The 21,645-nt window shown below is 36.6% G+C and overlaps 1 protein-coding gene across 1 annotated transcript in view; it reads right to left on the reverse strand.

Annotated features, from left to right (window-relative positions):
- The window catches only part of LOC120418872 (putative sodium-coupled neutral amino acid transporter 11), a 70,562-nt gene that overhangs the window by 36,265 nt on the left and 12,652 nt on the right, over positions 1–21,645 (reverse strand). The window contains exon 2 of the mRNA XM_039581407.2: positions 1,517–1,573. Coding sequence (XP_039437341.1) covers positions 1,517–1,573 — 57 coding nt within the window. The remainder of the gene's footprint in view (positions 1–1,516; positions 1,574–21,645) is intronic.

Consider the following 21,645-nt stretch of genomic DNA (forward strand, 5'->3'; position numbering starts at 1 on the left):
TTTTGTTTTGTTTTTGTTTTTGTTTTTGTTTTTGTTTTTGTTTTTGTTTTTGTTTTTGTTTTTGTTTTTGTTTTTGTTTTTGTTTTTGTTTTTGTTTTTGTTTTTGTTTTTGTTTTTGTTTTTGTTTTTGTTTTTGTTTTTGTTTTGTTTTTGTTTTTGTTTTTTTTTTTGTTTTTGTTTTTGTTTTTGTTTTTGTTTTTGTTTTTGTTTTTGTTTTTGTTTTTGTTTTTGTTTTTGTTTTTGTTTTTGTTTTTGTTTTTGTTTTTGTTTTTGTTTTTGTTTTTGTTTTTGTTTTTGTTTTTGTTTTTGTTTTTGTTTTTGTTTTTGTTTTTGTTTTTGTTTTTGTTTTTGTTTTTGTTTTTGTTTTTGTTTTTGTTTTTGTTTTTGTTTTTGTTTTTGTTCAAGTATTGACAACAAATTAATAAGCAAACCTTCTAGTTATTAAGTCTACTAATACGTAAAGCAAAAACGAAAAGGGTGAGCTTCATAATTTAATTGGCAATTTGTTGCTTTAGTTGACTGGACGAAAGTTACATGGTCACATACATTACGTGACATGTTTCACCGTTATGCTGAGCTGCACCGTAAACTGGAGGGAATCGATACACATGGGGGAATTTTGACAGTCATAATTGTGACCAGTATTTTAAATTTTCTGGGCGGTTTCGATATGAACGGCTCTAAAGCTTTAAAAGCAAAAAAAAAATCTTTGAATTTGATTTTCCCCAATTGTCGGTACCTTCAAATATGCAAACTAATCAAAAAGTGCAGTCAATTTTCAATCAATCAAGAACTTTGTCTTCTTCACCGGTCTGACTTGAGTGCATACATCCTGTCGCATTTTGTGTAGTTATATTTTAAAAGTAATACTGTAAAAAAAACTAAATTTTTGGCATCCTCTAGCTTCATCGCAAAAGTTGTATGGTCCTGCCAGTTTTCCACCCTCTGACTGGCAAAGATAAATTGAAAATGTCCTGAACAGCAGTGGTTGCACTTTGTGGAGGGTGTTGGCATCATCACTTTTCCCCTCATCGCTGGTTTAGGACCTGGCTGATGCACCTCGACATGCCCGATTCGAGGACACATCTCCAAGGAAGCGCCACGTTCTATGCTGTGATTGATGCACTCTCTTGGCGCGCTGAATAGAGCTCCTCGGAGTGTGCACAATCAACAGTAATTTGCATTTTCAATTTAAAATGCCTTCGGCGTGAAGCGTCTCCACAGGACGGCTCCGTTCTCAGAGCTGGTTCAAGTTTCGTTCGCCCTGACGGACGAGCCAACAGGGTCAAGGTTAGGTTCTGAGCTCGGTCCAACAAGTTCCGAGCCCGAAAAATTGGCACGACTTTGAGCCAAGTCAAGGCTCGTCGTCGTGTCCGCAGCATACGGGGTCAGTTTTGATTGGAGCCAAACAAAGTTAACCCTTCTCATTAGTCGGAGGGGGATTCTCTTGTGGCCGGTTGGTTACGGTCTGGGGACGGATCTGGACGAGGAAGGGAAACGGATTGACCATGCTTACCTTCATCAGCGAGTTGATATCGTCGAATGCGGCGGCCTCGGTTGAATCATCGCTGCCCTGTAAGATAAGTGCAAGGGTATTAATAGTTAGGTGACGAGAAAGGAAGGGGTGTTTTTTGAAAAAAAAAAAGTGATAAACAATGTAAGGAGTCAATTTTTTGTCAATAATATGTCTGTCCCATTGTGAGACACAGTATAACAATAAACAGACATCTATAAACTTTAGAAGAAGACCACACACGTTAAAGAAATACCACGAAACGTCGGTGTAATAGGAAAAATACAATTTATCTGATTCAACAATACTACTCGCCAAAAAATCTGAAAAATTTAATCTCGTCAGTCGTACCAAAACCCGGACTTCCATGTACCTTTTGATTATTTTATGCAGAAAAATGAAGGCTAGGGGTTGACACAATTGAATAAGATTTTATTAACCTTGTATGAACTGCCATTCGTTTGAATAATAATAATAATAATAGAATGCAAACTGACCAGCATTTTGATGGTGACTTAAACTTTATAAAAAACATATTTGTTTTCCAACCACTCAAATGTCAACATTCATGCAATTAGGGAAGCTCTTTTCAATGAAGTCCAATCATGAAATTGTAACAAGAGTGCTTTCCTGTAAACATTTGTACATAATCAGACAAGGCCACCGGTATCTAGAATAAGCTACCTAACACAAGGGAAAATCTCACTGCAAACCATTCACAATATCTTGAGCATGTGTCTTGTCTATCCGCCCACCGGTACTGAACAGAAGCATGGCATAGCCGTCGTCTGATGCCACTCCAGGGCGACATGTTGAACATACTTTAGCTGTAACAACACACATCGTGCAGCAAAAATATTTCCATCCCATCAAACTCAAGTGCTCCCTCTCCCTCAAACTCTGGCAGCTGCATTCATATTCAAATCATTGCTCCATTCAGTCGACAGAACTGTTTCCGTTATGAATACCAAAACCAACGAAAATTGTACCCCCAGTGCAACCAACCAAATTGGCGAGGGTGAAGTTCCAAACGAGGTCAACCCCTATCAGCACGTGGGGTGCAAAGTTGCCACTCGATCTCCGTCCGTCCCGAGTTTGATGGTTAAATTTGAGTAGGGATTATTTGCAATGCATCGCCACCATTTGTGCCCCGGCAATGATCCCCAAGACTCAAACTAAATCTATTTTCCAGCCCACATTTTTCTCATCACACCCGACGTGACGAAATCTCCAGTCTGCTGAGGGTGGGAAAATCGAGCGAAAGCAGGGAACCATTTGAGCGGATTAATCCCGCTGGAGAAATGGGGAATTTTCCCTCACATAGTTTAGGGATTTACGTCATTCCAGATGGTGCTGGTGCTGCTAGTGGTCATTCCAAGCCAGTCCTCAACGACCGTAACGGAGACCACCTACGCCAGAACATTGCGAGCGCAGGAAAACGACAGACGACAGATATAGAGCAAATATTTAGTATCCTCCCTTGCCCCTGCATTGCTAACGGACATCTGGGGAAACTTATTTACGTGCTGGGAAAACTGGTGCAACAATGTCAGGAACGCGTGTATTACTGCAAAAGACGTTGAAAGTGGGTAAAGGAAAAGTTTTCATTCGCTTACTGGCATTGAAAAAAGCATCTAGAAGATCGTTTACTGGAAGTTGTACGAGCGGGTAGTCACAACGCGTATCGGATAGTTACTAAAGCAAGGTATAGATTTTACTTTATGGCTTGACATCATTTTCCATTTCGTATATAAATCGCTAAAAAAATCCCACTGCATCGATTTTCGACGCTCTATCGATTCACCTTGACAGAACTTGTCTATCTCCAACGCTCGAATTTTAAGAACATAAATTCCGTGGAGTTCAAGTGATGTCCGTGTGTGGTAAAATTTCGCAAAATGTTGTGTCGCGAAGTCCTCGGCTCCCCGATTTTCGATTTTGATTGTTCCAAGTCCATTTGAAAGCTGGAGTGCTGAAACCCGGACCATTTTTGAGGTCGCATTTAGAAATATCCATCTGTTTTCGGATGTGACAAGAGTTTTCAACGAACTACACAGTTTTCAAATGAAAATATGGTATTTTTTTATTTTCATATTTTTTTATCCTTTCTAAAATTGCATTTTTCGAGTTCATTGCTTTGAGAATAATATAACACTCCATAAAAGTTCTAACATATGACAAATAAATAAACGGGAAGTGTCTCGACAGCAGCATTCGATTGCTTACCTTGAGATTAATGCCACACCATCTAAACTCATTTATTCCAATGGTCGTATCGCTTGCTTAGAGCGGCTCCCAGACCTTTACCCTACACAAATACCAACTCCACGCGACGCTTACGCAGCCCTGTTGTTTAAATTCAATCAAATTTGGTCAAACGGTCAATTTGGTCGAGTTCCACAATAGGGTTGGGAAAAAGAGCCTGCGGTTTCGCTACCTTTTTCTAAGTAAGTCAAGCATCAACATTTCCCGTGCTCTGAATCCTTTTTCCTCTCCCGGTGAATGGTGGAGATGGGAGCGGCCGGCAATGGATGGCTTTCATGGTGCTGCCTGTCCTGTTCGGGTAGAATTGGTTTTAATTCCCTTTAATCATTTTCTAAACAACCTGGGCTGGACAATCATCACATATACATGAAGAAATCCAGTCTGCAACCCGCTAAGATCACCATCTCCATGCGAATGCGAATGCGAATCTCAAAAATTGCATTTTTTGAGCTCTACAACCTCCCCAATTTTCATAGAGATTCATAATTTGGTTCTGGAGTTAGAGCCGTTTGATTATCCTACCATAAGAAAAAAAAACCCAAAAAAAAAAGGTAAAAGCCCACCTGGTGACCTTCGCCGACACGTTTGTAATTTTACCCGAAATTTCTTTCTACATTCATAGTTCAGACCATGAGTGAGCATCTGAAACAAATTTGACATCTGTCGGCAATCCCGATCAATTTTTAGAACGATTTACTTTTTGCCGTTCTTACTTAAGGGGTTACATACATGTATATTGGCAAAAAAGTCAGAGGTTAGTATGAGCACACAAATCAACTTTTTTAAATTCTTTTTTCATGTCATTAAAATATACATTTTCACCTACTTTCAAAACAAATTTGTTTTGATAGTGTGCGTGAGCGCCGTGTAAAAAGTGACAGTTCGTCACTTTTTAGTTTGACTTTGACCAACCAACGGGGTACAAACTAAAAAAGTGTCAAACGAAAAAGTGACCAACCACCGGGGGTTGAGTGTACTGCATCGATTTTCGACGCTTCGTCGCCAAGTCAACAAGTTGTCAAGTTTAGCTTCAAATACTGGCGCGAGAATGCTGGCGCATATAGTTTGTGGCTCGAGATATACTCGTTTGTAGAAGCTTATCTACCAATGTTTCCTACAACATTTAAGATATCGTAGCTTTTCGGTTTTTTGCCCTGTCCGCTTTTGCACTACTGTCCAATGTTTATGAAAAATCTTTTGTGATATTAGACATGTGCTCCTAAAATCGCCTAAAAGTAGACTTTATTTTTCGTGATTTCGTAAGTTAATTTAACAGAGTACATTGGATTCCAATAGGGGCTTTCTAAGTTTTCATCTTTTAAATCGTTTTCAAAGTTTTCAATGCTCGCGACGCCAATGGCTATCTACTTAAGGTACTCGCGGTTGAGTGTGTTGTGGTGCGTTTGTTAAACAACTTTCTCTGGCTCTGTCACTTTCATAGAAGCTGAATAGCAAACTTCCCTGCACCGTGTGGCACACGTGGTTCACTTGTACTTCGGTTTTGCTTTGATTTTTTCTTTCGTGTCTGGCACTTACCCGTGGCATGAACCCAGTGAACCACCTTGGCTCATACGCTGGGTTCATGCCACGAGTGAGTGTCAGACACGAAATCGAACTGACGAACCAACGCGGGCTCGTACCGAAGCTAGAAAATTAAAGCTGGGGTGTGCGATATCACTGCACAGTGGCCCGAAACCGAAATCTAGCGTGACAAAATTGATAGCGGCCACACGTTAAAATTTAGATCTTTGGTGTCTTCGGGACAAATGATCAGGGTCAATAGGGGCATCTTTTGGTATGGTGGGCATTAGGGTGGTCCAAATTTTAGGGTAGTACAAAATTTTTATTTTGGCGGGATGACGAGATAGCGCTTTGGTGTCTTCAGAAAAGTTGTAGAGAACACCATTCTGAGCAACTTTGCTGAAAAGCTCAAAGCTCTATCTTCAAACGGGAAGTTTCTAGAGCCATTTTTGTTATTTAGGTTAAAGTGTTTATGAAAAAAATGAGTTTTTTGAATTTATCAACTCAGGCTTGTGTCGTAGCGAGTTGGTGTCTTCTAGACATTTGTAGAACTTTTCAAAACACACATTTATCTTCCAACAGAGTAAAAATCGGACCTTTAAAAAGAAAGTTATAGCCAAAATACGACGAAAAAGACGCCATTTTGAAATGTGAATAATTCGAAAAGGTGGTGGAGTTTGACCTCGCTCTTAGAATCATCTGAAAGTACACATTTTAGAGTACATTTGTTGAATATATCTCGGGGGTCTTTTTTGTTTAACTTATTTAATCTCAATTTGAAAATGAGCATTTTTAATCGTTTTTTGCCCATAACTTTTGATAGAATTGACCAAAATTCATTTTTCAAGAATAAAAATGTTCATTTTGACAAGCTCTACAATTGTCTAGAAGGGCTCAAAAATGTACAAAATGATCTAGTGGTTGTAAAAGAAGAAACAAGTTTTGGCTGAAATATTTCAGGAATAAATTCAATTATTTTGTTGATTCCTGAAATATTTCAGCCAAAACTTGTTTCTTCTTTTACAACCACTAGATCATTTTGTACATTTTTGAGCCCTTCCAGACAATTGTAGAGCTTGTCAAAATGAACATTTTTATCCTTGAAAAATGAATTTTGGCCAATTCTATTAAAAGTTATGGGCAAAAAACGATTAAAAAATGCTCATTTTCAAATTGAGATTTAATAAGTTAAACAAAAAAGACCTCGAAGATATTTTCAGCAAATGTACTCTAAAATGTGTACTTTCAGATGCTTCTAAGAGCGAGGTCAAACTCTACCACCTTTTCGAGCTATTCGCATTTCAAAATGGCGTCTTTTTCGTCGTATTTTGGCTATAACTTTCGTTTTAAAGGTCTGATTTTTGCTCTCTTGGAAGATAAAATTTGGACCACCCTAATGTCCACCATACCAAAAGATGTCCCAATTGACCCTGATCATTTGTCCCGAAGACACCAAAGCTCTAAATCTTAACGTGTGGCCGCTATCAATTTTGTCACGCTAGATTTCGGTTTCGGATCACAGTGCACTGGCGCAAGGGAAGCTTGCTATGTTCGCGTTTCTCATAAACACTTGTTTGATTAAGAATATGTACGAGAAATGTATTCTTTCGGCGAAAATTGCGTTTTTGATTTCTTTTGGAAAACATAATTTACAATACTTTGCTTTCATCATAACATTTTTTGTATCATTTCACTTTCTTTTGTGCTGACGTTATTAATAAACATAGTCGATGTTGTGAATTGATTGTTATATTCTTTTGTAGAGATAGAGATCTCACCCCAGGTGGGATTAAATCGGGGTTAATTTAATTAGATCATCAACCATAGAAAACCGTCTTGTCAAAAACTTAAGATATGTGCTGTGATTGTGATGCAACAAAAGTTCTTTCAATGAAAATACAGGAGTACGTAGGTACACAAATTACTGTTAATTTTTCAGTCCACTGAGTCCGAAATAGATAGAACTAGGCCGAAAAGTGGACAGATCCTTTTTGTGTTGAACTATACGCAGAAATAGCACATCCCTTATTTCACCAATTCCATGCATCTACTAATTGGCTTTTTGTGCTGCATTAAATTATCACTTTAATTATAATTAATGTGCAGCTTTGCTCCGAATGCACATGGGTTCAAACCATCGATTCCCGTGCATAATTGACCAGATTAAACCACATAGCTATACAGGCAGCCATTGCGTACAGTGAGTCAAATATTTGTCCATACCCCCCCGTACGGGAAATGTTTGTGATATAAAAGTACATAAAATTCGACTAAAGTGCCATGTTTTATACATCAATCGACGCGGCAAAATGTCCTCTTTAAGACACTGTCATTGGATTTGCAAAAAACTTTTTCTTGAAAAATACAAAAATTGTTTACTGAAAAAAGTCAAAAAAAGAGGTCAAATAATTGTCCGTACCCCTAGTAAAAGTACAAAATCTGATCGATTTAAGTGAATTCATTTATGAAATGTTGTTTCAGTGTCAAATACTAGTACCTTTAGCCAGTTTGTGACAACTTTGAACTTCTGATAAGTTTGTTTAGTTAATTTATATTAAAAATTGGATTAAATTTAGTTTTTTAAAGTAAAACTTGTCAAAACATTAGTTTATAAACAACTATTTTTATAAAATTGCTATTTTGTGTTGTAAGAGTCTCTATTGAACAAGTTTCAACAATATTTGTTCAAAATATACATTGATTTCATCTTTTTCATTGACATTTTTCGACCAAAAATACTGTTTCGGAACAATACCGTTAAACAATCCGGATTGTCCCGGAACCGGTTCAACCCCTCGGAGGGAAATTTTGTGGTGATCAGATAGAGGACAAAAAAACCCACCTCTTGCAATTTGAAGCATCCAATTTCGTCCACTACAGCCCGATTACGATTCCCTAGTCTGAAATTTGAAATTTTCAAATTCCCCAAGCAAAACATTCTGACCCAGAACGGTACAGAAATTCTCAGCACGGAAAGTGAAAATTTCAAATTTCAGACTAGGGACTCGTAATCGGGCTGTAGTGGACGAAATTGGATGCTTCAAATTGCAAGAGGTGGGTTTTTTTTGTCCTCTATCTGATCACCACAAAATTTCCCTCCGAGGGGTTGAACCGGTTCCGGGACAATCCGGATTGTTTAACGGTATTGTTCCGAAACAGTATTTTTGGTCGAAAAATGTCAATGAAAAAGATGAAAACAATGTATATTTTGAACAAATATTGTTGAAACTTGTTCAATAGAGACTCTTACAACACAAAATAGCAATTTTATAAAAATAGTTGTTTATAAACTAATGTTTTGATAAGTTTTACTTTAAAAAACTAAATTTAATCCAATTTTTAATATAAATTAACTAAACAAACTTATCAGAAGTTCAAAGTTGTCACAAACTGGCTAAAGGTACTAGTATTTGACACTGAAACAACATTTCATAAATGAATTCACTTAAATCGATCAGATTTTGTACTTTTACTAGGGGGTACGGACAATTATTTGACCTCTTTTTTTAACTTTTTTCAGTAAACAATTTTTGTATTTTTCAAGAAAAAGTTTTTTGCAAATCCAATGACAATGTCTTAAAGAGGACATTTTGCCGCGTCGATTGATGTATAAAACATGGCACTTTAGTCGAATTTTATGTACTTTTATATCACAAACATTTCCCGTACGGGGGGGTACGGACAAATATTTGACTCACTGTACATCGTTCAGCACTTCCGATTAGGTTAGGTCACGCCACCCTCGATTGAATCGACCGGAGCTGGGAACACACTGCTAACCCAGTGCCCCACCGTACGTTGGCTTCCGTGCGGTCGAGGACACAACAGTCAATACTTTGATAGTCAGACAGCCAGTCGGCCATTAGTAGATGGGACAGGGGATGAAAGGACGGCTGAAAGACGACCGTGTTGTAATGGTGATATATTTAATTACGTGCGGCTAATCTCCGTAATTAAATCGGCTTGTTTGCCGGCGTGATCTTTCATGTTCCATTGCATACTATTGTGATGTTCTATATCTAAACGTCAATGTGGAATGGAAAAAAATTGAGAAAAAATAAAACGCTGTCCAATTACTGTGTAATGAAGTGCTGAACAAAGAGAGTTCTAGGTAGACGTCACGCTCGGAAATTAATTAATGTCCAACATCCAATTTCCGCTTCTCGTCGGAGGTTACATTCGAAACGGCAACTGCAACAGGACACAGAACGCTCATCGATTACATGGTCGTTCCGGAGTACAAATTAGCAATCAGTGCCCTCACCGCAAAGCAATAACTCAATCAATCTGGGAACATCCGTTGTTCAGCAAATCGATTGCCGCTCCAGCTGTTTCCACCTATACTGAACTCCGTTGCCATTGAAAACGGGGATCAGGAATTCGAATCCTCGCTGCATCCGCCAAGGCCAAGGCGTCATTGATATTCCAGACTCGAACACGCGGCACCGCCATTGAGGCGGGATTGTTCGGGGGAAATTCTTCGAAATCTACACCGGATGCACATACCACGGTTGCCTGCGGATCGGCTCCAAATTGCATGCTATCATTTTTTCCGCGTGAGCCAGATATGTGACACCCCCGCGAAGAGTTGGGGCATGAAATCAACCTGAATTTCCAGTAAGTTTGGAAGTAACGCATGTATTATCTGAACGAATGGAATTTCAGAGTTTTTTTGATATGATTAATTTGAAGGAATTTCCTATTTCAACATAATATGTAAGAACCATGATGAAACAATTGAACTCTTAGAATTTTTTATAAAATTAATAATTCCATAACCACCATTTTGCGGATCAAATTCCATTTAAAATTGGTACGCTCAAGATCGCTACTAATCGGACTCAAGTTTTTTGATTTGGGGTCTGTTCATCATCAAGTTTATGCCTTGCTTTGAAAAAAAAATGAGTTGCTTTGAGCCACTTAACATGATTTTTTTTCGTTTTTGCAAAGCCACAAAAAGTTGGAACAACAAAGTAAATTGCAAAGAATTAGATTAGGACGTAGCAAATATTTTCAAATGTTTTTGTCAATCTGTGGTCAAAAAATTCGAAATGTGTAGTGACCTTTTGATATCGGCTCTACAATTTTGTAGAACATTGTTACACTCTAAAAAACAACCTGATGGTTAAAAAATACAAAATGTAAAAAAATTTGAAAAATTTTCTAAATAAAAAATAACCCTTCTGAGTTATTACAGATTCAAAAAGTACATTTAATTTGAATGAAAATAAGTTTTTTTTAATTCTGAAAACTCCATAAAATCGGGTGTTCAATTTTGTTTGTTTCTAATAACACCAAATTTCCATCTTATCACCATTCCAAGCTACAGCTTGAATGCAAATGGTTGAAAAACACGTTTTTTTGCATGTGAGCAATTCTCTGAGATTTCGGTCATTAGATTTTTTTGTAATTTTTAATCCGGCTGAAACTTTTTTGGTGCCTGCGGTATGCCTAAAGAAGCCATTTTGCATCATTAGTTCGTTCATATAATTTTCCATACAAATTTGGCAGCTGTCCATACAAAAATGATATGTGAAAATAAAAAAATCTGTTTCTTTTGAAGGAATTTTTTGATCGATTTGATGTCTTGGGCAAATTTGTAGGTATGGATATGAACCGCACTGAAAAAATGATACACGGTAAAAAAATTGATGATTTTTTTAATTTCACTTTTTGTCACTAAAACTTGATTTGCAGCAAAACAATATTTTTATTTTTTTATGTTTTGATATGTTTTAGAGGACATCAAATGCCATTTTTTCAGAAATGTCCAGAATGGGCAAAAAATCTTTGACCAAGTTATGATTTTTTGAATCAATACAGATTTTTTTTCGATGTAAAATCGAATTTGTAATCAAAAAGTACCTTAGTGAATTATTGTTAAAGTGAACCGTTTTCAAGTTATAGCCATTTTAAGATAACTTTTTCCAAAATTGTCGAAGTTTTTCATTTTTTTAAATAAGTGCCTATGTTTGTCCATCTTTGAAAAAAATAATTTGAGAAGCTGAGAAAATATTATGCTTCATTGAACTTTGTTGAAACGACCCTTAGTTGCTGAGATATTGCCATGCAAAGGTTATAAAACAGGAAAATTTATGTTTTCTAAGTCTCACCCAAACAACCCACCATTTTCTAATGTCGATATCTCAGCAACTAATGGTCCGATTTATACAGTATTTTCAAAAAATTTAATCAAGACTAACATTTCAAAAGAGCTTAATATTGAATGTAAAGTCCGTTTGAAAAATTACACGGAGAAAAAAGAGTTCCCAAAATCGTGAACAAGCGTTCATGAAAATGGGAACCTCGAACAAAGTGTTCAAATCCCATGGTATGATTTTGAAAAACGTACCATGAGATTTGAACACTTTGTTCGTGGTTCCCATTTTCATGAACGCTTGTTCACGATTTTAGAATCTCTTTTTTCTTCGTGTAGTCTATATTTTAAATTTTTGAAAATATTTTTTTTTCGAAAGGATCGGAAAATTTCACAAATGTTTCATATTTTAACATTGTAAATCGGACCATTAGCTGCTGAGATATCGACATTAGAAAATGGTGGGTTGTTTGGTTGAAACTTAGAAAACATCATTTTTCTTGTTTTGTATGTCGTATCAGGGTAATTCTCCGCCAACTCACACAGCAGTTGCCCCGACCCCTCTTCGATTTGCGTGAAACTTTGTCCTAAGGGGTAACTTTTGTCCCTGATCACGAATCCGAGGTCCGTTTTTTGATATCTCGTGACGGAGGGGCGGTACGACCCCTTCCATTTTTGAACATGTGAAAAAAGAGGTGTTTTTCAATAATTTGCAGCCTGAAACGGTGATAAGATAGAAATTTGGTGTCAAAGGGACTTTTGTGTAAAATTAGACGCCCGATTTGATGGCGTACTCAGAATTCCGAATAAACGTATTTTTCATCGAAAAAAACACTAAAAAAGTTTTAAAAATTCTCCCATTTTCCGTTACTCGACTGTAAAAATTTTTGGAACATGTCATTTTATGGGAAATTCAATGTACTTTTCGAATCTACATTGTCCCAGAAGGGTCATTTTTTCATTTAGAACAAAATTTTTCATTTTAAAATTTCGTGTTTTTTCTAACTTTGCAGGGTTATTTTTTAGAGTGTAACAATGTTCTACAAAGTTGTAGAGCAGACAATTACAAAAATTTTGATATACAGACATAAGGGGTTTGCTTATAAACATCACGAGTTATCGCGATTTTACGAAAAAAAGTTTTGAAAAAGTTGGTCGTCATCGATCATGGCCATTCATGGTCACCCGTGACAGACACGGACGACGAAACAAAGAGAAACGCAAAAAGTAACTTTTTCAAAACTTTTTTTCGTAAAATCGCGATAACTCGTGATGTTTTTAAGCAAACTCCTTATGTCTATATATCAAAATTTTTGTAATTGTCTGCTCTACAACTTTGTAGAACATTGTTACACTCTAAAAAATAACCCTGCAAAGTTAGAAAAAACACGAAATTTTAAAATGAAAAATTTTGTTCTAAATGAAAAAATGACCCTTCTGGGACAATGTAGATTCGAAAAGTACATTAAATTTCCCATAAAATGACATGTTCCAAAATTTTTTACAGTCGAGTAACGGAAAATGGGAGAATTTTTAAAACTTTTTTAGTGTTTTTTTCGATGAAAAATACGTTTATTCGGAATTCTTAGTACGCCATCAAATCGGGCGTCTAATTTTACATAAAAGTCCCTTTGACACCAAATTTCCATCTCATCACCGTTTCAGGCTGCAAATTGTTGAAAAACACCTCTTTTTTCGCATGTTCAAAAATGGAAGGGGTCGTACCGCCCCTCCGTCACGAGATATCAAAAAACGGACCTCGGATTCGTGATCAGGGACAAAAGTTACCCCTTAGGACAAAGTTTCACGCAAATCGAAGAGGGGTCGGGGCAACTTTTCCCGATTTCGTGTGAGTTGGTAGAGAATTACCCATCAACAAAGTTCAAAAAAGCAAAATATAGAGAATTTTCTCAGCTTTTCAAAAATATTTTTTTCAAAGGTTGGCAAACATGGGCACTAGTTTTAAAAATGAAAAGCTGCGACTATTTTCAAAAAAGTTACCTAAAAATGGCTTTAACTTGAAAACGGTGCACTTTAAAAAAAAATCACTAAAGTACTGTTTTGATTGCAAATTCGATTTTACATCGAAAAATGATGTTGGAAATTTTTTGCAACCAATATTTCAAATTTTTGAAAAAAAAAAACTGTATTGATTCAAAAATCTTAACTCGGTCGAAGATTTTTTGCCCATTCTTGAAATTTCTGAAAAGTTGGCATTTGATGTCCCGGGCAGACGGTAATAACAAAATTCATGCCATTTCAATAACAAATTCTGTTAAAAAAACAAAAAGTGTTATGGAATGTTCCTGAAAAATCCATTTCTGCATAATGGTTTAATAACGGTTTATGTTATCATAACAAAATTTGTTATTGGTCTGGTATTGGTTGAAAGCCAAAACAACTTTGGAATAACATTTTTTGTTATGGAAGAATAACTCCAACTGTTATTGGGATGATCGGATTAGTTGTTAAAATAACTAAAATTAATAACAAAGATTTGTTCGAAGAATAACTAAAAATGTTATTAGTCTGTTATTACAATAACATTCCAATAACAAAAAAATCATAACGACGAATAACAAATCTTGTTATAAATAACGTAAAATGTTATTGGCCTAGTGTTTTCAAATATCAACAAATGTTATTCCCAAGTTATTTCCGTCTGCTCGGGGTCCTCTAAAACATATAAAAAAAAATTAAAAATAGTGTTTTTTGCAAATCAAGTTTTAGTGACAAAAAGTTAAATAAAAAATCACCAAAATTTTTTTACCGTGTATAATTTTTTTTCAGTGTAGTCCATATCCATACCTACAACTTTGCCGAAGACACCAAATCGATCAAAAAATTCCTTCAAAAGATACAGATTTTTTAATTTTCATTGATCATTTTTGTATGGACAGCTGCCAAATGGCATCAATAAAGTTACAGCCAGATTATAGGGTGACGATTCTCGAGATTTTCAATTTCCCGGGAATCGAGAGTTGTATTTGGAAATTTCCCGGGACCCGGGAGTTTTTTTTAACTGTGCAATAGTGCCAATAATTAAAAAAAAGTAATAAGTTTGTTTCTTTTAGATGAAAAATTACAATTTATTCAAAATTATTCAATGAAACGTTAATTTAAGCAGGCTCATAACATAGTTCTACTTTTTGAAAATTTTTTTTTCTAAATCTGTGAATACGAGTTCATTTCATGAAATTTTTGGGACTCAAAATAGTAGTTGAAAATGTTTACTAATCTTTATTCACACCAAGTGATTTTTCAATAGTTGCACAAACTTTTTGCATGAACTAGACTTAGATTTTTGTGAAGTAAAAAGCTAGCTTATATATAATTTTCCAATATCAGGATTTTTGCAATATGACAAATAACGATACAAAACAATAATTTAAAGTTCTTTTTCTTTCTTTAGGTAAAAAAAATAATTATATTATTATTATTATTATTATCATAAGTATTATTAGGAAAACTCGAATGTTCACAATCAGCGGACTTTAACTTTACAAAGAGTTCTAAAGTTATTTTTTCAAAATGTAATTGAATATTGACATCAGAAAGGAAATTACCTTGGTACAGCGAAATTAACTTAAATACTTAGAATTAAAAAAAAACAATATTATAAGGTTTGCTATGCTCAAGAGATGATACGGAAATTGAACTTATCTTGAAAAGGCTATATTCCCTCTTAGAAATAATAAATAAAAAAAATATTTAAAAAAAACTTTATTCTTTCATCCATTCCTGCTAGACATGCTTTAAAGTAATTTTTGGCGTTCACATTTGTTTGGCAACACTCAATTATAGTTATTGGAATTTTCAACAACTTAAAATTTACACTTTCTTAATAAGAAGATTACAGAAGTATTGATATATTCGAAATTGAATATCGAACATGTAACTCTCAATTTTCTCAACAATTTCGAATTTTTCGAATGTTTTTCCTGAATTAGTTTACTTTCATATTTATGATTACAAAATTTCCTGGGAGTCTCGATCAAATTTCCCGGGAATCGAGAGGTCCAAAAATGATCGATTTCCCGGGAATTCCCGCTCGTCATCCTCTAAGCCAGATTAAAAAAATACAAAAATTAAAATTGAAGAAAAAAGACCGATTCCGTAGAGAACTGCTCATATTCAAAAAAGAAAGGGGTCGTACAACCCCTCCGGTACGAGATATCTAAAAATGGAACTCGGATTCGTGGTCAGTAACAAAAGTTACTTCTTAGGACAAATATTCACGAAAATCGTAGAACTTTTTCCGATTTCGTGTGAGTTGGTAAAATTGTAGCGGTTACTGTCATCATTTTCTTAAGCATATATAAAATCTGAGTTCAAACAGTTTACTTCCGGAATATTTTCATCAAAAGCTCAACAAAACCTCTTACTCATTCTAAGAACTCATGGCGAATGAGCTACCTTGTCACGTTTCCCAAACAGTAGCCATTTTCAATAACAGATTATTTCCTACTCACTTTGCATACAAATGGGATTCATTTTATGAAATATTCAAAACAAAAAAAAATCAAGCTCGCCTTCCCACCACCTCGGCTCCTAAAAGGAGTCGTCTGGTTTAGAGTCGTGAATTCCACTGCTGCAGACAAACCCCACCCTCCTAGTAGGCGGGATGAAAAACTCAACCGAAAAGCAATCGAAATGGGGAAAAGGTTTGCTTTTGCCGCCACAAACAGAAAAAAGGAGATTTTAACGAAAAAGGTGTCGTCCACCTCCAAAACAGACGGGCTTCGGCTTTGGCTTAGGAAGGAAAACCGCTGGTTTTTGTGTGGGGCAGGGTCGGTTATAAATCAAGTGGTGGACTTTTGCTCCGGTCAAGTTAATCAAATCCGATTATCTGAGTTTCAGGTGGGACTTTTGAAGGAAACCCGGGCAGACGGTAATAACAAAATTCATGCCATTTCAATAACAAATTCTGTTAAAAAAACAAAAAGTGTTATGGAATGTTCCTGAAAAATCCATTTCTGCATAATGGTTTAATAACGGTTTATGTTATCATAACAAAATTTGTTATTGGTCTGGTATTGGTTGAAAGCCAAAACAACTTTGGAATAACATTTTTTGTTATGGAAGAATAACTCCAACTGTTATTGGGATGATCGGATTAGTTGTTAAAATAACTAAAATTAATAACAAAGATTTGTTCGAAGAATAACTAAAAATGTTATTAGTCTGTTATTACAATAACATTCCAATAACAAAAAAATCATAACGACGAATAACAAATCTTGTTATAAATAACGTAAAATGTTATTGGCCTAGTGTTTTCAAATATCAACAAATGTTATTCCCAAGTTATTTCCGTCTGCTCGGGAAGCTCCGAAAGTGTAGAATAAATTGGATTCGATTTATTTCTAGTTTTGTGGGAGAAAGGATGCTCAGTTCGAGTGGTTTAAGCGGGTGTCTTTTTAAATTTAATACGTTTAATCAAAGTTTTATAAGCAAAGCGGAAATGGAATACTTAATACGGTCGAACTGAATTCTTAAATTTCATTAGACATCTTTTATAAGGGAGCTTGGACATGAATGATTTTTCATAAATATTAATTAATATTGAATTCAAATTTACATTTTTTTCATTATCTTTCGACGTCGTATATTTTACATAAGAAGTATCCAACAACCCTTGCATCCCCTCATCGAAGAAGTACCCTTCACTGATGGGGTTCTCGGGACAAAATTGCTTTGCAGCTTCCCACGGGCAGCAGCCATGCTTCATCCAGACTGGAGAGTGACTATATATTTTCCGTACCAGGAGCGACGTCGCCCACGCAAATAAATAAATAATATAAATACCATTCCGACAGGAACGAGAACGCGTTTTTATGTCGTTCCACGTGGAAATTCTTCACGGCACGTCCCGCACACTTCTGTTGTTCATCGCCCTCTGAACAGAATCATCACCACCAACTCAACATCCCCCTCTCCATCAGGAGTGGCGGGCAGTAAAAGCTCAGCAGTGAAAATGAACAAAGAATAAACGGGAGGAAGAAAAACTCCAGAAGCGTCAATGGGAAAGCTTCAGCTGAGTGGGGGGCTAAGTTGAGGAGGAGCTTTTCAACTGACGGTGAGTGCCTTCAACGAAACGAGACAAGAAGTGGGCTGGGTTTTGTCGGTAAATTAGATTGGAAAACGGCTCAACAGCAATCAAATTTATTGCCTAATGAAAAACACCGCTGAAGGATTTTCGGCTAGTTTTTCCCCGGGGGAGAAATCTTGGGAAGTGGAGACGCGCCGCCGCCGGTTAATCCGTTGTGGCTCACTGGGGAGTAACAGTTGGTTTGAGTAGATAATCGTTTTTATGTCGTAGATCGTTGGATGGTCTTTTGCGTCATTTATTATTGAGCAGTCTCTGGATAGATAAGTCGCTTGATTTCAGGGAAAATCATTTTTTGAGTCTTAAAAATATTTGTTGAGTCTTATTTTTGATTGTCGAGCTTAAGTATGACCCCTAAACTACTTTAAAGTGTTTAAGAATTTTTAGAGCTAAGATGACGGTCATAATAACGGTTATTAATAAATTGAGAAAGTGCATTTTGTAAATTATAAGGCAATCAATTATCAAATTCGACTAAAATTGTGTCGCAGATCTCAAACAAGAAATACAAATAAAAAATAGGAAAAAAAAAACAAACCTTCAAAAAGACCAAACTTCTGATAATCGAAATATCGGAATTACGAGGCTTCAGACAATCGAGTCTGGACTACAGTTCATATTTTGAAATTTAATTAGATTCATAAAACCACAATTGCTTTTTTTGTGATTTCGATAGAAAATAAACAGTTTTACTATATAATTAGTGAGGGCAAAACATTCAAAATTACGCCATTTGGAAATGTTAGTCTTGATTAACAAAAATTAAAAATATTGTTTTCGAATCGATCGGAAAATTTCACGAATGTTTCATATTTTAACATTGAAAATCAGACCATTAGTTGCTCAGATATCGACATAGGAAAATGGTGGGTTGTTTGGGTGAGACTTAGCAAACATTAATTTTCCTGTTTTGAAATCTTTGCATGACAATATCTCAGCAACTAAGGGTCGTATCAACAAAGTTCAAAATAGCAAAATATAGAGAATTTGCTCAGCTTTTTATTTTTTTTTCAATGGTTGGCAAACATGGGCACTAATATTTAAAAATTAATAAATGTGACTATTTTCAAAGAAGTTACCTAAAAATAGCTACAACATGAAAACGGTGCATTTTATCAAAATTTCACTAAACTACTTTTTGAATGCAAATTGTATTTTACATCGAAAAATGAAATTGAAAATTTTTTGCGACCAATATTTCGATTTTTTGAAAAAATCAGTATTGATTCAAAAATTCATAACTCGGTCAAAGATTTTTTGCCCATTCTGGAAATTTCTGAAAAGTTGTAGTGTTGATGTTGATGTAGTGTTTTTTGCAAATCATGTTTTAGTAACAATAAGTGAAATGAAAAATTACCATACCTTAACCATATCTACAACTTTGCCGAAGACACCAAATCGATCAAAAAATTCCTTCAAAAGATACTGATTATTGAATTTTCATACATCATTTTTGTATGAACAACTGCCAAATTTGTATGGAAAATTATACGGACAAACTAATAATGCAAAATGGCTTCTTTGGGCATACCGAAGGCACAAAAAAAATCAGCCGGATTAAAAAAGACAAAAATTTAAATAAAAAAAAGCCGATTTCGTAGAGAATTGCTCATATGATGTTGATGATTTTATTAAATTATTCCTTGAATTCCTTATCATTCAAAACTGCCTGTGCACAGGAGAAAAAACATGGTGAGATTTCATCTGGGAATGCATGTACAGTAGGGTGGGTACGGATTTCGAAAAGTTCTCAGATCAAGTTCTGGTGTGGTTCCCCTTGTAGGGCATACCCATAGAGACTCTCACGCCAAATTTCAGCTCATTTGGTTGAAAACTGGCTTGTCTCAAGCGGGTTCAAGTTTACATGGAAATTACTTTGGGAAATTTTGAATTTTCGTTCATTCGCTCCTACAGGCCTGGGGAAAACATGTAGAAACTTCTAGGATGGCCAGAAATGAGCGGAATCGTCTGTAGAACAACTTTCCCTGAGTGACGCGGTCGATTCGTTCAACCCCCATCGAGCTCAACGGCAATACATCCGGGGTTTTCGGAACCAACGGTTTTCCCCAGAAAAGCATCAAATTTTCCTTAGCATGCTATGAATGCTTGATGAAAACCGCGACGCCACATGTCAAACAGCTACCACGTGGACTAGCATCGCCTATAAAAATGACTTTTTATTACTTTTTGAACCATAGAATTATCATTCATGGTGATCAGGATACTATTCAGCTGTATTCTGAACCTCCAAATAAGAAAAAAAACTGTTATGGTGCAAATTTTACAATCACGTGGTAGCTGTTTGACACGTGGCGTCGCGGTTTTCATCAAGCATTCATAGCATGCTAAGGAAAATTTGATGCTTTTCTGGGGAAAACCGTTGGTTCCGAAAACCCCGGTTGTATTGCCGTTGAGCTCGATGGGGGTTGAACGAATCGACCTGGTCTCTTAGGGAAAGTTGTTCTCCAGACGATTCCGCTCATTTCTGGCCATCCTAGAAGTTTCTACATGTTTTCCCCAGGCCTGTAGGAGCGAATGAACGAAAATTCAAAATTTCCCATAGTAATTTCCATGTAAACTTGAACCCGCTTGAGACAAGCCAGTTTTCAACCAAATGAGCTGAAATTTGGCGTGAGAGTCTCTATGGGTATGCCCTACAAGGGGAACCACACCAGAACTTGATCTGAGAACTTTTCAAAATCCGTACCCACCCTAATGTACAGTCAAACCTCGCATAAGAGCGCCTCGCATATGCAACTTTGCATATACGAGTCATTCCACCTGATTCGGTTTTGTCGCAAGAGTTGCATATGCGAGGTACAGAGCTTATGGGATTTTGGCTATATGGGAGACATGGCCTATATTTGGAGCGGCCGTGGCTGACTGGTCACGGTGTTCGCTTTGTAAGCGAATGGTCCTGGGTTCGATTCCCATCTGCTCCCAACGAGAAAGTATAGAATTATAAATCTTGAAACTCTGAACATGAACGAAAAATCAAACTCGCTCGAGTCGGGGTTCGATCCCCCGTCCTTTGGATTGGTAAGCAAAAATGCTAACCTCTAGGCCATCACGGCTTGGTGAGCTATGAATGGAATTAGGAATACTGTTACTATCAACTATATACGCGCTGAGTCCTTGTCCATTTGACAAGGGTTCGGAAGTTCTAAATAACGTTTGAACCCGATTGGTGCAAACGTTCTTCAGGGCGGGGCTTGTCGGTAAAGCTGAAGTACCTCGCGCTCGGCTAGCCAACGTAGAAATGGGTCACCGAAGCTCGGCAGAGCTAACACCTTCCAAATGCCTATGCGAGTTATTTGCATGTATAGAATGTAGAACTTAAAAATACATGGAAACAACTCAATTTGTAAGAAGTGACCGCGTGGTCCCGTTTGGTTGGTTGCACACACACACACACATGGGAGACATGGCCTATATTTTTGTAAAAAATCATCTTAACTATACAAATTTATAGTGTTTTGGAATCGTTATGAAGTCAGCTATACAGCTACACCAAATTTACAAGGTTTACGATGTTCTAGGTCATCAGAAACTTCCTCAAGTTAAGGCCTATGTGTTCACCACCGTACAAGTATGAGGTAGGCGATTGTGACTTTGGTTTTTGACCTCAGATCATATCCGGATAGCCTCAGGGAGGTTCAAGGACTAGTCTACCGATATGTGGTAATGTTCTGGGTCTTCTGAAGAGTCCCGGGAATTACGACCGATGGGTCTACCGCCGTAACAAAATAGAGGTCAGTGATTTTTGACCTCAGATCATATCCAGATAGCCTCAGGGAGGTCCGGGGACTAATCTACCGGTATGTGGTGATGTTCTAGGTCTTCTGTAGAGTCCCGGGAGTTACGGCCGATGGGTCTACCGCCGTAACAAGATAGAGGTCAGTGGTTTTTGATCTCAGATCATATCCGGATAGCCTCAGGGAGGTCCGGGAACTAGTCTACCGATGTGTGGTGATATTCTGGGTGTTCTGTAGAGTCCCGGGAGTTAAGGCCGATGGATCTACCGCCGTAACAAGATAGAGGTCAGTGATTTTTGACCTCACATCATATCCAGATAGCCTCAGGGAGGTCCGGGGACAAGTCTACCGGTATGCGGTGATGTTCTAGGTCTTCTGTAGAGTC

Source organism: Culex pipiens, chromosome 3, assembly GCF_016801865.2.
Source record: "Culex pipiens pallens isolate TS chromosome 3, TS_CPP_V2, whole genome shotgun sequence".
Classification (NCBI taxonomy): Eukaryota; Metazoa; Arthropoda; class Insecta; order Diptera; family Culicidae; genus Culex; species Culex pipiens.